At 64.5% G+C, this 15,296-nt stretch overlaps 1 protein-coding gene across 1 annotated transcript; it reads right to left on the reverse strand.

Moving 5' to 3' along the window:
• Positions 1 to 1,367: 1,367 nt before the first annotated feature.
• Positions 1,368 to 13,251, reverse strand: XRCC1 (X-ray repair cross complementing 1). Its single transcript, XM_065420203.1, has 17 exons — positions 13,179 to 13,251; positions 12,760 to 12,852; positions 11,216 to 11,323; positions 10,827 to 10,985; positions 9,463 to 9,543; positions 9,189 to 9,306; positions 8,198 to 8,334; positions 7,448 to 7,568; positions 7,004 to 7,220; positions 5,806 to 5,922; positions 5,443 to 5,542; positions 5,034 to 5,208; positions 4,883 to 4,937; positions 4,428 to 4,567; positions 4,085 to 4,175; positions 3,382 to 3,457; positions 1,368 to 1,945 (listed from the first exon to the last, which is right to left on the reverse strand). Exons 1-17 carry the CDS (start codon positions 13,227 to 13,229, stop codon positions 1,832 to 1,834), a joined length of 1,953 nt encoding a protein of 650 aa, XP_065276275.1. The 5' UTR covers positions 13,230 to 13,251; the 3' UTR covers positions 1,368 to 1,831.
• Between the last annotated feature and the right edge of the window lie 2,045 nt (positions 13,252 to 15,296).

A 15,296-nucleotide genomic window follows, 5' to 3' on the forward strand; every position in this document is an offset into this window, starting at 1 on the left:
GACCCACCTCCCGGTCTCTCTCAGCCCCCCTGCTTCATTTCTGCCACTCGCTGGCAGCTGTAGGGTCAGATCAACACAAGGGGGCCACGCCTGGGCTCGTTAACAGGTTTAATTAGGAAAGAGAGACACTGCAGCAAAGGACAGGCCCCCCCAGGTGGTGTGGGGAGCAGCTGAGCTGGGCTCTGGCTCAGGACCCCCGCGCACATCTCTTCTCCCCCTAGCTGGCCCGAGTCAGGAAAGCACCGTGGGGCACGGACCAGAGCAGGGAAGAAAGTTCCCTGGCTGGATTCCCTGCCCAGGCCAGATCCGAACGTGCGGAGACCCCCATCCCCAGCTAGAGCTCAGAGGGGGACGGACGGGTTAGGACTCCACGGCTGGAGATGGGGGTCGTGCAGACCCGGGGCCGCCGAGGGGATGGAGAGTGCAGGGGGGCAGCAGTCGCTCCAGCCCCATTCAGGCCCAGAGAGCGAGACGCCTCCGCTAATCACACGCCTGAAGTGCCCAGAGCTTCCATACAGAGGCTGCTCCCAGAACCAGTGACGGGGAGCAGTGTTCAGATTCCATGGCAGCAGGGCCACTCCCGCTTCCCAAGCGGCTCTGGGGGCTGTGGGTTCATGGGAGCACAGAGCTGGGGGGCTCAGCCGCAACACGTCTCCTTTCGAAGGACAATGTGGGGCCCTATCAAAGAAACCTGGGGGGCAGAGCAGGGCCCCTAGCGCGCCCCAGGGCCACTCCTCGGCTGCGGTGTGAGGTAGGGGGCCCAGGACTTGTAGCCTGAATTCCATGTGGGGCCCAGGCCAGAGGTGCAGCGAGACCAGACCCACCCCCATTAAAGGGGGTTTTTAAACCAAGCTTCACCCGAAAGCGGTTTATTTCGCTCAAAAAAAATTCTGTATAAAAGAGCTTCCCCCCCGCCCCACAAATACAAACAGCTGCCCAGGCTCTAGGGCAGGAGAAAGGGAAACCATCCAGACAGGACTGAAACTGACCAGGGGGAGAGGGAAGGAAACTAACCAGCCTAATTTCCTTGCCCAGAGCAAATGTGAAGACCTGAACTCACCCGCCCTGCGGCTCGGTGGAAATTCACGGTGCAAAGTGGCTCCCGGCTGCACCGTCCCCGGGGCGCTCAGGCAGGGACGGAAGGTTTCCTGCATTTGCTTTGGGTTTGTAAATGCTCTGGAGTTTAGCATCTAACCCAGCCCCTCAGGCTCTCCACCCCCAGTCACAGACTCCGGCCGGCAGACGCCAGGTGGGTTTAACTGAAAAGGGAACTCACGCGGGCGAAGGAGACAGGACATTGGGGGGGGGGAGGGGGAAGAGAAGAAGCCCACACGGGCGAAGGGGACTGGACACGGGGGGGGGGGAGGAGAAGCCCACGCGGGTGAAGGGGACTGGACACAAGGGGAGCCCACGTGGGTGCAGACACCAGTTCGAAGGCATGTATTCGTAGGGCAGGCGAACAGCGAGAAGCCGGGTTCAAATCCCTTTGGGGGCGTCCACACACAGACTCAATCCAGGCTTAACCCGACGAAATGACAGCGCTGGTGGAAAAGGGGGTAGAGGAGCCCGGAGGGAAGGGCCTCGGAGATCGGGGGGGTACATTGAGGGGAACAGGGAGTCTGGCCAGGGGAGGTGGGAACATTCGGGGCGGCCCTGCCCCGGCACAGCCCAGCTCAGCCCCTGCTGTTGACATTGACGCGAACAGGAGGCTGAGGCAGGGACCAAGAACAGCTAAAACCGCCCCCGCCCAGCGTCTCGTCTGTACACAGGAGAGCTGCCAGCCCCACCGAGTCCGTGCCACCCTGCGCCAGCGGGATCCCCGAGCGCCGCCCTACGCTCGCGGCACCACCACATACGGCTGGTGCGGGATGAGCCGCTGACGCTCGTTGCAAGTGTAGATCCAGCGAGGGCGGACGAAGGAGAGGTTGGCGTTGTCGTTCAGAGCCTGCGGGGGGCGAAGGGAGGGCAGTGAGAACAGAGCACCAGGAGAGCATCTAATCAGCCCCCCCTGTTCTGAGCCCCTAGACCCCCACTCCCCTCTCAGAGCTGGGGAGAGAACCCAGGAGTCCTGGCTCCCAACCGCCACTGTTCTAACCACCAGACCCCCCTCCACTCCCAGAGCCGGGGAGAGAACCCAGGAGTCCTGGCTCCCAGCCCCCCTGCTCTAACCCACCAGACCCCACTCCCCTCCCAGAGCCAGGGAGAGACCCCAGGAGTCCTGGCTCCCAGCCCCGCCTGCTGTAACCCACCAGACCCCACTCCCCTCCCAGAGCCGGGGAGAGAACCCAGGAGTCCTGGCTCCCAGCCCCCTGCTCTAACCACCAGCCCCCACTCCCCTCCCAGAGCCAGGGAGAGAACCCAGGAGTCCTGGCTCCCAGCCCCCCTGCTCTAACCCACCAGCCCCCACTCCCCTCCCAGAGCCAGGGAGAGAACCCAGGAGTCCTGGCTCCCAGCCCCCCCTGCTCTAACCACCAGACCCCACTCCCCTCCCAGAGCCAGGGAGAGACCCCAGGAGTCCTGGCTCCCAGCCCCCCTGCTCTAACCCACCAGCCCCCACTCCCCTCCCAGTGCCGGGGAGAGAACCCAGGAGTCCTGGCTCCCAGCCCCCCTGCTCTAACCCACCAGACCCCACTCCCCTCCCAGAGCCAGGGAGAGAACCCAGGAGTCCTGGCTCCCAGCCCCCTGCTCTAACCACCAGCCCCCACTCCCCTCCCAGAGCCAGGGAGAGACCCCAGGAGTCCTGGCTCCCAGCCCCCCTGCTCTAACCACCAGCCCCCACTCCCCTCCCAGAGCCAGGGAGAGACCCCAGGAGTCCTGGCTCCCAGCCCCCCTGCTCTAACCCACCAGACCCCACTCCCCTCCCAGAGCCAGGGAGAGAACCCAGGAGTCCTGGCTCCCAGCCCCCCTGCTCTAACCACCAGCCCCCACTCCCCTCCCAGAGCTGGGGAGAGAACCCAGAAGTCCTGGCTCCCAGCCCCCCTGCTTTAACGCACTGGACCCCACTCCCCTCCCAGAGCCGGGGAGAGAACCCAGGAGTCCCGGCTCCCAGCGCCCCCTGCTCTAACCCACCAGCCCCCACTCCCCTCCCAGAGCCGGGGAGAGACCCCAGGAGTCCTGGCTCCCAGCTTCCAGCCAGTAGACCCCACTCCCCTCCCAATCAGGGACAGAACCCAGGAGTCCTGGCTCCAAAGACTCTAGTCTACGCCCTGCATTAAACACCCAAATGCCATAAACAGGTTAAAGGCCCCATGTCCCATTCCCTGTCCCCACAGAGCCAGCCAGTCCCTGGCCCGCTCCAGGGGAGGACACGTGTACCTCATCCATTAGGGGGCGCTATAGTAGTGCAAGGGGGCAGGGGCAGAGCAGGGGGAGCCCTCTCACCTCCTCGAAGGTGTCATCCCACTCCTGGGCCGTGATGACGTAGTTCACCCGCTCGCTCATGTAGCCCTCCACCTCCCTGGGAGCAGAACGGCAGCGTCAGTGAGAACCCCTCGCTCCCGACCCACAGCCCCCCCCCCGGCTCTGCCCGCGCCCCCCACTCCCGACCCACAGCCCCACCCCCCACCTAGCTCTGCCCGCGCCCCTCACTCCCGACCCACAGCCCCCCCCCCCCCCCCCGGCTCTGCCCGCGCCCCTCGCTCCCAACCCACAGCCCCCCCCCGGCTCTGCCCGCGCCCCCCGCTCCCGACCCACAGCCCCCCTCCACCTAGCTCTGCCCGCGCCCCCCGCTCCCGACCCACAGCCCCACCCCCCCGGCTCTGCCCGCGCCCCTCGCTCCTGACCCACAGCCCCTGCTACCCCAGCCCATACTTCCATCGATTATAAAAGAATTGCTCGCTGAACACAGCTGTGTGTCTGGCACAGAGATGCAGCTGTCTCTGGGTTGGGGCGCGGAGGCTGTTTAACAACCTCCCAGCAGCAGATCACGCTTAGGACAGCAGTGAGGGAGAATTTCATAACTACAAAGGGGAGTTCAGGAGCTAAACCCACACCCAATGGAATTTGACCCGGACTCCTGGGTTTGCATCCAGTGGAGGGACCAGCTGCTGTGACGGCCTGAGGCCCCCCGTGGCCCGCCCCTCACCCGTTGAACGCCGTGATGTAGCGATTCAGGAGGCGTCGTTCCTGGGAGGGGAAATCTCCATACAGGAAAAAGCGTTTGCCCACGAAGAAATCTGGAGAGGAGGAAAGAGTTAACATAAAGAGCTGGATGCTACAAAACCGCTTGGGCGTCTACCTGTCAGATTCGTACCGTGTTCACCCGTGGGACTCACTGCCACAGGATATTAAAAATCTTCATGTGTTCTACTCAGAATCACACCCACTAGAGAGATAGGCCCTGTGCCCCACTCCTCGCCCCCCGAGAAAGCCAGTTCCTGCCATGGGGCCGGATGGAAGCCAGAGTCCCCATGTCCCACCCCACATACCAGGCAGCTCCGGGATGGGCTGATCCGGCTCCTCCTCCACATCCGTGTTCTCGTCCGTGGAGCCGCCGTAGGGGTCGTCATCGGGGTCCGGAGTTGCCTCCCGACCCGCTTGCTGCTTCTTGCGGTGCTCCTCCTCCACCCTGCATCGGGGAGCGTGGGTCAGCCGGGGGGCACACCCCTCCCTCAGCTCCCCCTCCTCTGCCCTACCTCACCCCTCCCCCCCCCAAAGCCAGTGATAGAACCCAGGAGTGCTGGCTCCCAGCCCCCCTGCTCTAACCACTACACCCCACTCCCCTGAGCTAGGGAGAGAACCCAGGAGTCCCTCCCCAGAATGAGCACACGTGGGGGGAGGATCTCCCCTGGGGCCCTTTTTCCATCGCTCCTGTCCCTGCCCCCTCGCTGGATCAGCCCCCATGGCTCCCAACTCACCGGTGACCACACTCTGCTGTACCCACCTCCTCAGCTCGTCGTCCGTGTCGCCGGAGTCGCCCTCCCCGTGGTCTCTCGCCCCTGGAGAACAGCACGGGAAATCAGTCCCAGCCACCCCACGGCATTGGGGGATACCTCCCGGGGCAGGGAGCCAGGACTCCTGGGTTCTCTCCCTACCTGCGGGCTCCCCGCTGTCCGTGGAGGCAGGGGAGCTCTCCCCACCGGCCCGCGAGTTGCCGGCGTTGGCCCAGGATGTGCCGGGCTCTGTCTCCTCCCCTGAGGACTCGCCCTGAGGCAGCTGGGCACTGGCAGGTGCCTTGCCCTGGTGATTGGAGCTGGGCAGCCCGGCTCTCTGCAAGAGAAAGGTCCGAGGGGGGTGTCTGGGCGAGGTGGTGTCATGGGGGCAGGGGCTTGGGGAGCTAGACCCCACCCCACCCCCAGAGCCGGGGAGAGAACCCAGGAGTCCTGGCTCCCAGCCCCCCTGCTCTAACCACTAGACCCCACTCCTCTCCCAGAGCTGGGAGAGAACCCAGGAGTCCTGGCTCCCAGCCCCACCCCACTCCCCGCCCCACCTGACGCCCCCTACCTGTCGGGGGGAGGGGGTCTTGCGGGTCCGGGCGGGCGGCTCTTCCTCGCTCTCCTCTTCTTCCTCGCTGCCCGAGGCGGGCGGCCCGTCCATTAGGTACCTGCCAGGGTACACCCCTCGGTTACCCCCAAACTGAGTAAACCCCCTGCAGTCCCCCCACCAGACCCACACAACAGGACTGAACCCCCTGGCCTCCAGCCATCACTGATTGCCCCCCATGAATGACCCCCAGCACCCCCTCCACCGGTCTAGCTCTCCATCTGACCCCTAATAGCATATAACCCCCCTGAGCCTCAGCCATTGCTGATACCTCCTGGATGGCCCCCCCAGCCCCACTGGACATGGGGTGCCCCCCGCCCTCACCGTTTGCAGGGCAGGCGCCGCCGGGCCCGGTGGCAGTCCAGCACCCACTCTTTGCGCACGATGGTGCCCCCGCGCCCCTTCACCTGGCTGTACTTGGGGGTGTTGGCGAAGGCGCAGCTGGGGGAAGAGAAGCAGAAGGAAGATCAGAGAGGGACCAAGCACCACCCACACACAGCCATTTGGAGGCAGGAGGAGTATGTCAAGGCATCAGGACTCCTGGGTTCTTTCCCCAGCTCTGGGAGGGGAATGGGGTCTAGTGGCTAGACTGGGGTGGGGGAGGGCTGGGAGCCAGGACTCCTGGGTTCCTTGCACAGCACACAGTTAGGAAGGTCCACCCATGCTCTCCTCCTGGTGTCTCAGTGCGCCCCGGGTTTCCCAGGATGCACTGGGTCGGAATTAGGCAGGGTTAATCAGGCTGGGAAGTACCGGCTGCACTGGCAGAAGGGCGGGGCCCACATAAGGTGGGTGCTGTCGGGGGTCCAGTTGGGCTGGCTGGGTGGGGGCAGCTGGGCGGGGGTGGCTGGGGGCCAGCTGGGTAGGGAATTGGGGCCGGCTGCTGGGGGTGTGGCCAGCCGGCGGTACCTACGAGAGGCGGGTGCTGTCAGGGGTCCAGTCGGGCTGGCCGGGCGGGGGCAGGGAGCCGGCGGTACCTACGTGAGGCGGGTGCTGTCAGGGGTCCAGTCGGGCTGGCCGGGCGGGGGCAGGGAGCCGACGGTACCTACGTGAGGCGGATGCTGTCAGGGGTCCAGTCGGGCTGGCCGGGCAGTACCAGCCGGGCGGGGACAGGGAGCCGGCGGTACCTACGTGAGGCGGGTGCTGTTGGGTGGTACCAGCCGGGCAGGGGCAGGGAGCCGACGGTACCTACGTGAGGCGGGTGCTGTCAGGGGTCCAGTCGGGCTGGCCGGGCGGGGGCAGGGAGCCGGCGGTACCTACGTGAGGCGGATGCTGTCAGGGGTCCAGTCGGGCTGGCCGGGCGGGGGCAGGGAGCCGGCGGTACCTACGTGAGGCGGGTGCTGTCAGGGGTCCAGTCGGGCTGGCCGGGCGGGGGCAGGGAGCCGACGGTACCTACGTGAGGCGGGTGCTGTCAGGGGTCCAGTCGGGCTGGCCGGGCGGGGGCAGGGAGCCGGCGGTACCTACGTGAGGCGGGTGCTGTTGGGTGGTACCAGCCGGGCGGGGGCAGGGAGCCAGCGGTACCTACATGAGGTGGGTGCTGTCGGGGGTCCAGTCGGGCCGGTACTTGGCGCCCATCTCCAGCGCCTTGTCCCGCAGCTCGGAGCGGAAGGGGTTCTGGAAGCCGCTCAGCACGAAGACCGTCCCCTGCAGGAGGCGATGAAAATCCTCTCCCGCCCCCTCCGGCGACGGCTCCTTCGGCTGCTTCTTGGGGGCTGGCAGCCTGCGGGGGGGCGGCTCTGGGGCTGGGGGAGGACAATAGGGGGGTTAGCGATAATACCTGCCTACTGGGACACCTGAGCCAACTAGAATGCCCGGCCGAATGAGTGACAGATCCACCCTCCCCTCCTTACACTGTACCCCCCCACACACCCCCACCTTTCTCTGGCCCGTAAGGTAGTGACAGACCTTGATCAGTCACACTGTGTAATATGCACAGAGCTGGGGAGAGAACCCAGGAGTCCCCTCTCACCTTTGGGCTTCTTGGGGGCTGGCTGCGGGGGGTGGGGGGCCTCGGCGTCAGGTTTCCGAGCAGAGGGGGGCGCTGAGTTCTCCTTGCTGAACTCAAACTTCCTCTTGGTGGGAACCGGATCCTGAGGGGGAAGAAAAATGGGTCAGAAGCGAAAGGTAAATATCCGGTATGATGTGCACTGGATTCCTGAACGCAGCCACCTCTGGGGGGGCTGTTTATCAGGGTTCCCGCACTGGGGCTGAGATGCGGGCGCTTTAAGACGAAAAGGGAAGGTGAACCCCGTACCCAAGCACATCTGCAATGCAGCGGATTGTGGGTACCAGAATGCAGTCCCCAGCGATGGGCTCTGGCCCGGATACCGGGGTTCATATAGACAACGCCATTCCCAGGCTAGCAGAGCAAGCTGTGCCCGTCAGCCTGCTCCTGACAGCCCAGGCCAGAGACCGGCCCCGAATCATTCCTAGGGCCGAGAACCCCCCGCACCCCTCGGGGACGTGTCCCAGTGGTTCATTCCCCTCCCTGATGAATAGACAGACGAGGATCGCGGCTCCCCGGAGCCGTCCCTGGGTTAAACCGAACGGGTCGAGTGCCAGGCGTCACTTGCTCTGCGGCGGGATTTTCAAGCCGTTCCTTGTTCTCGCGGCTCTTACTAACCCGCCCCCACCCCCTTTGCCACCGGAACTGGCCCCTGGGTTCCGACAGCCCCCGCCACTGCGAGGGAGCGGCCGCGCCCGGCCGAGAGGACTGTACCTTGGGGGAGGCCGCGGCGCGGCTGGGGGAGGTCCTGGCGGCGGGTTTCTCTGTGGCGGAGGGGGAGGAGGCGCCGGGTGTGCTGGCCTGGAGGGTGGCCACAGCGTAGCTGGGGGACGGTTCCTCCGTCTGCGGGGCTGCACGGGAGAGCGGACAAGAGACGTCGCAGCCACAAATCGCAGCAGCAGCAGCAGCATGTGGAGCTAGAGCTAACCGGACACACCACAGAGGGCAGGGGACAGCCTCTGGAAACCGGCATCTCTGGGTAACCTAGACAGACTCACCACTAGCCCCCACTCCCCTCCCAGAGCCGGGCAGAGAACCCAGGAGCCCTGGCTCCCAGCCCCCTGCTCTAACCACTAGACCCCGCTCCCCTCCCAGAGCCAGGCAGAGAACCCAGGAGTCCTGGCTCCCAGCCCCCCCTGCTCTAACCCACCAGGCCCCGCTCCCCTCCCAGAGCCAGGGAGAGAACCCAGGAGTCCTGGCTCCCAGCCCTCTGCTCTAACCACTAGACCCCACTCCCCTCCCAGAGCCGGGCAGAGAACCCAGGAGTCCTGGCTCCCAGCCCTCTGCTCTAACCACTAGACCCCACTCCCCTCCCAGAGCCGGGCAGAGAACCCAGGAGTCCTGGCTCCCAGCCCCCTGCTCTAACCACTAGACCCCACTCCCCTCCCAGAGCCGGGCAGAGAACCCAGGAGCCCTGGCTCCCAGCCCCCTGCTCTAACCACTAGACCCCACTCCCCTCCCAGAGCCAGGCAGAGAACCCAGGAGTCCTGGCTCCCAGCCCCCCCTGCTCTAACCCACCAGGCCCCGCTCCCCTCCCAGAGCCAGGGAGAGAACCCAGGAGTCCTGGCGCCCAGCCCCCCTGCTCTAACCACCAGACCCCACTCCCCTCGCAGAGCCGGGCAGAGAACCCAGGAGTCCTGGACCCCCCCTCCCCCATCCCGTTCTAACCCACTAGATCCCGATCCCTCCCCCGGGTTCATGGTACCTCTGGGCGGCGTGAGAAGCGGTTTGCTAGCTCGGCTGAAGAACAGGGCCCCGGGCCTCATTGAGGCAGAACTGCTGTCCTCGTCCTTCACCTTAAACTGGCCCAGCTTGGTCACCTTCTGTACGGAGAGAGATGCACAGGGCTGGGCTAACAGGGGCTGCGGGTCAGGAGTGAGGGGCACTGGCAGAGCCGAGGGGGGAAAGGGGGAGTCCATGGCTGGGCCAGCAGGGGCTGCGGGTTGGGAGTGAGGGGCACCGCCAAAGCTGTTACTCACCGGGGAGGCAGATTTTGATTGGGTTTCGTTATTTTCGGGCGGCGAGTGGAACTTCACAAAGGACAGCCCATACGCCAGGGTCTATGGGGAGATCAGCCAGAAAGAAAGTGACCCATTGGCAGCGCTGGGGAGAGAACCCAGGAGTCCTGGCTCCCAGCACCCCCTCCCCTGGTCTAACCATTAGACCTCACTCCCCCTACTGTGACACCCTGCACCCCATGTTCACCACTTTTATAAGGTTATGACACATTTGGTACGAAGTCTGCCTTGTGAGATATCATTTGAAAACTCATAATCCGCTGAACATCATTGTCCTGCTAAAATGTGTGTAACAACAGTGTGTGTAAAGCTATGGGCTTTTACTATATGATGTTACTAAAATAGGTTATGATTCTGGGGAACGCCCACAGACTAGCTTTTCAGAGACAACAAAGGACAGACCTATACCCCACCAGGTGTTAAGAAACTATCAGATGCGTAGGCAGCCATTCTCTGGCAGGGGGAAGGCATGAATAAGAAATGTACATTTCACCCCAGAAACGGTTCAAGCGTCACGTACGCAAAGTGAGGGGTAATAGTCAGGAAGAGAGGGGTAAAGGAATGAAAAACAGTGGCTTCTACCTCACCTCTTTGCTCATGCCATCAGTATATTCACTGGAAGGACACTGAACCAAGGGGGGGGGGAGGGGGGGGTGTCCCAGGCTGAAAGGAAATCCAGCCTGTGAAATCTACTACAAGCTTTTGGTGAGAAAAATCCCTTTTGCTTTTCACTTCACTTAGTTGGGTAAATTAGGGATTCGCTTCCGTGTTTATCTTCTATTCTTTTTCCTTGCAACCCATTCTGACTTTTATGCCTTACCACTTGCAATCAATGAGAATCGAGCTTTCTGCAGTTAATAAACGTCTCTGCTGGTTCCATCCAAAGCAGTGTGTTTGGACTGAAGCGTTCGGGACCCTCCCCTTGGCTTATGCCCGATACCTTTCCTTTGACGGGATTTCTACGCGCTCGTGCTGGCCAGGAGGGGGCTGAGCAGTACAAGACGCACATTTCTGGGGGACAAGGCCGGGACTAAGGATTTGCGGGTGCTGCCCTGGGTGTCATTCAGGAGCGGCTAGGAGAATTTCCTGTCACTCAGCACGGGGTGACTTTACCAAGAGGACGCAGCTGTACCCCGGGGAACGTCGCACCCACCTGGCTTGAGCAGGGGGCACTGCCAGCGGATCACGCACTCACCAGTGTTCTGCACTGCCCGCTTTCACTCACCCACGTGTAATCCCTTCCACCCCTGCCCGGCCAGCATGCGAGGGGTCCCCAGACCAGGCTGCACTGCGGAGCAGGGTCCCAGGGTCGGGAGGGGTCCCACCTTGGTGTAGGGCTGGGTGCAGACAATTTTCACCCGGTCCCATTTCTTCTCGGCTGCTGCCTTCACCAGCTTGTCCGGGCCGAACATCCGGACTCGGTTGAGGTTGGTGCCGGCCTTGCTCTCCGAGGGCGACATGAAGGACGAGGTGACCAGCAGCACCTGTGTGTGTGTGTGGGGGAGAAGCCTGGGGTTAGAGAAGCCTCCGTAAACCCCTGACACCCTCCCACCCCAATCCTGTCGCTGCCTCAGTCCTAAGGGGTTAAGCCCCCTGGGGTCACTCGGCTGGGCCCCACCCCACAGGGCTCACTGAACCAGGGCCACCCCTCTGCCCCCCACCTGAGACCCGGGAGCTCCCCAAAGCCCAGCACGCGCTGCTTCCTCCCCCTCACCTCATAGTCCTGCTCGCTGGGCGAGGCGGAGCTGCCGGCCAGCACCTCCACGAAGGCCGAGCCCTCGTTGCCCACATCGATGCTGTGGATCCGCTCCTCCTTCTCGAACTGCCGCGGGCGGAAGGGGGGAGAGTCAGGGGCCGGGGATGCGGCGCCCACCCAGGGCCCACTTCCAACCCACTCTGGGAACCCAGGAATCCAGGCTTCCCCCGTCCCCCTCCTGCTCTAACCACTACACCCCCTCCCCTCCCAAAACCAAGGAGAGAACCCAGGAGTCCTGGCTCCCCCTTGCCCTCCGCCTCCTCCAGGGAGAGAACCCAGGAGTCCTGGCTCCCCCTTGCTCCCCCCTCCTCTAGGGAGAGAGCCCAGGAGTCCTGGCTCCCCCTTGCGCCCCCCCCTCCTCCAGTGAGAGAACCCAGGAGTCCTGGCTCCCCCTTGCCCCCCCCCACCTCCAGGGAGAGAACCCAGGAGTCCTGGCTCCCCCTTGCCCCCCCCCCACCTCCAGGGAGAGAACCCAGGAGTCCTGGCTCCCCCTTGCCCCCCCCCACCTCCAGGGAGAGAACCCAGGAGTCCTGGCTCCCCCTTGCCCCCCCCTCCTCCAGGGAGAGAACCCAGGAATCCTGGCTCCCCCTTGCCCCCCCCCCTCTTCCAGGGAGAGAACCCAGGAGTCCTGTCTCCCCCTTGCCCCCCCCCTCCTCCAGGGAGAGAGCCCAGGAATCCTGGCTCCCCCTTGCCCCCCCCCTCACCTCCAGGGAGAGAACCCAGACGTCCTGGCTCCCCCTTGCCCCCCCCCCACCTCCAGGGAGAGAACCCAGGAGTCCTGGCTCCCCCTTGCCCCCCCCCTCACCTCCAGGGAGAGAACCCAGGAGTCCTGGCTCCCCCTTGCCCCCCCCCTCCTCCAGGGAGAGAACCCAGGAGTCCTGGCTCCCCCTTGCCCCCCCCCTCCTCCAGGGAGAGAACCCAGGAGTCCTGGCTCCCCCTTGTGCCCCCCCTCTTCCAGGGAGAGAACCCAGGAGTCCTGGCTCCCCCTTGTGCCCCCCCTCTTCCAGGGAGAGAACCCAGGAGTCCTGTCTCCCCCTTGCCCCCCCCCTCCTCCAGGGAGAGAGCCCAGGAATCCTGGCTCCCCCTTGCCCCCCCCCTCACCTCCAGGGAGAGAACCCAGACGTCCTGGCTCCCCCTTGCCCCCCCCCCACCTCCAGGGAGAGAACCCAGGAGTCCTGGCTCCCCCTTGCCCCCCCCCTCACCTCCAGGGAGAGAACCCAGGAGTCCTGGCTCCCCCTTGCCCCCCCCCCTCCTCCAGGGAGAGAACCCAGGAGTCCTGGCTCCCCCTTGTGCCCCCCCTCCTCCAGGGAGAGAACCCAGGAGTCCTGTCTCCCCCTTGTCCCCCCCCCACCTCCAGGGAGAGAACCCAGGAGTCCTGGCTCCCCCTTGTGCCCCCCCTCCTCCAGGGAGAGAACCCAGGAGTCCTGGCTCCCCCTTGTGCCCCCCTCCTCCAGGGAGAGAACCCAGGAGTCCTGGCTCCACGGGGGGGGGGGGTGTCTCACCTGCAGGATGACCGACAGCTGCTTTTCGCCCGCCTGCGCCGCCTTCCACTTGCGGTAGGTGTCGGCCTTGAGCAGGTTCTCGGCGCAGTGAGTCTGGGGGGTGGGGCGGGGCAGATCGTCAGGGGGGCGGGACACCCCCGGGGATGGTCTCTTCCGTTCCCCCCCCCCCTGCGCAGGGAATGGTCTCCCCCACTCAGTTCTCCCGCACCCCCATGGGGAATGGTCTCTCCCGTCCCGCCCCCTCCCCCCGGCAGGGAATGGTCTCCCCCACTCAGTTCTCCCGCACCCCCATGGGGAATGGTCTCTCCCGTCCCGTCGTAGTCTCGCCGACCCAGACCTGACCCTCCCGGAACGGCGTCCCCCGCCCGGGGAATGGTCTCTCCCAGCCCGCCCCCCCTCGGGAATGGTCTGCCCCGCACCGGGTCGGCGCTGCTCGCGGACACCACATGGCGGATCCCGATCTCCGGCATCCCCGCGCTCCGCCGCCGGGCGCCACCGCTGCCCGCCCCCCGGAAACAAAACTCTGGCGCCCCCCGGAAGTGGAACCGCTCTGCGCCGCTCTATGTTCGCTCGGTCCTCCGAGCCGCTCTGCGCAGGCGCCGTTGCCCGGCGAGGGATTGTGCGCGTGCGCAGCGCCCGATCCAGCCCGAGACGCGGCGCGCGTGCGTGCTTCCTTCGCGCCTCTTTCGCCTGGTCCCCGCTCGATCGCGGCGCATGCGCCCCGGCTGCTGCTTGCGGCTCCTGCTAGTGCGCATGCGCCTTGCCCTGTTCCTCCCCCTGGTGGCGCAGAGATGAAGTCGCATCAGAGCGGATTACGTGGTGCAGGGAGGAGGGATAGCTCAGTGGTTTGAGCATTGCCTTGCTGTCCCCAGGGTTATGAGTTCAATCCTTGAGAGGGCCATTTAGGGATCAAGGCAAAAATCTGTCTGGGGATTGATCCTGCTTTGAGCAGAGGGTTGGACTAGAGACCTCCTGAGGTCCCTTCCAACCCTGAGACTCTACAATTCTATGTTTTGTTCGAACCCACATGTCCCAGGAGCAATGCACTCAGGGGGCTTGCAGTACCTGTGCATAGACATGCACCCCCGAAGCGTCGTCGTGGTCTGGCCTGGGGGGCAGTGGAGAATCCCGCCCCGGACTGAGCCGGTCCATTGTCGGGGGCACAGTGTGTCCGGTAGAGTCTGCGGGGAACTATTCCTGTGCTTCGTTTGACAATGAACCTGGCCGGGGGCCTTCGTTCCTTACCGGAGCCTGAGTTCTGTGCTAAATCCTGTCGACTAATAAACCTTCGGTTTTACGCTGGCTGAGAGACACGTCTGACTGCGGAGTTGGGGTGCAGGGCCCGCTGGCTCCCCCAGGAGCTCCACACGGGCGGACTCGCTGCAGTTACAGACTGGCAGGTATCCTGAACCTAGCAGCTCCTCCCCCTGCCAGCCAGGTCATTTTCATTTTCACTGACCGCTTCAGTCTCAGCCACTTGGTTCCCTGGATTCAAATTCAAATCCTCGGCCGTTACCGGAGCAGGGCCAGGATCCTGTCCCAAAGAGACACAGTCACCCCCCAACAGGACCTCACAGCCGATATCCTGGAGAACCCCAATGACCAGCCAGCCCGACCCCTCCTGGGTCTGCACAGGGATCCGGGCCATAGGCAGGGCGAGGGCCTTCATCCCTGGGACCTTCACCCAGGTCACATAGCCCCTCAGCATCTGCGGCTGCACCACCCGTGGCCCGACAACAGTTCTCTCTGTCCCAGGGTCTCGCCACCCCAGGCATGTCCCCCCATTGACCACCATCTTCCGCTCCCACTGGGGGTCCGAGGGGCCTGAGCCCAGGAGACTCCATGCAGACATATAGGCCGGGGCCAGGAGTGGGAGCCTGTCCTCCACCCCACCCATCTGGCTAAACAGCTCTATGGCCTTGGGACCCAGCAAGGGAGCTAGACACCGGAGCCTTTCTGCAGGGCCAGCCTGGTTCCAATTGCCAGCCTTCCCAAAGGCCGTGAGACAGGCATCTACATCTCCCCGTCCTTAACCTGGGGCAGCAATTTAGGGTCGAGGTTCCCTGTGGAATTGGCACCCTGGGGTCCATCCCCACTCACCCCTGGGCGGGTCCCTCTGCCTCTCAGCTCCGCCATCGCCAGTTCCTGCTGCCACTGTCTCTCCTGCTGGTTCATGCCTTCCCTGTCTCTCATGGGCCTCTGACTCCTTCGATCTCAGCTCCAATTCCATCTGTCTCAGATCCACCGACAGGGAACCCCCGGAGACCCCCTGCTGGTTGGGGACACGGGTCTCCGGGACACCCGGCTGCTCCCAGCCTCTCTCGCGGCCCCAGCTGGGTCAGGAACTGGTTCCTCAGAGCATAGGTGCCAACTCCGTGGGTGCTCTGGGGCTGGAGCACCCACGGGGAAAAATTCACAGGTGCTCGGCACCCATCGGCAGCCACGCTCCCCTCGCCTCCTCCCCCCTCCCAAGCACACCACGTTCCCGCTCCTCCCCTTCCCTCCCAGCGCTTCCCGCCCCTCCTCCCCCCCGCTGC

Source organism: Emys orbicularis, chromosome 20 (assembly GCF_028017835.1).
Source record: "Emys orbicularis isolate rEmyOrb1 chromosome 20, rEmyOrb1.hap1, whole genome shotgun sequence".
Classification (NCBI taxonomy): Eukaryota; Metazoa; Chordata; order Testudines; family Emydidae; genus Emys; species Emys orbicularis.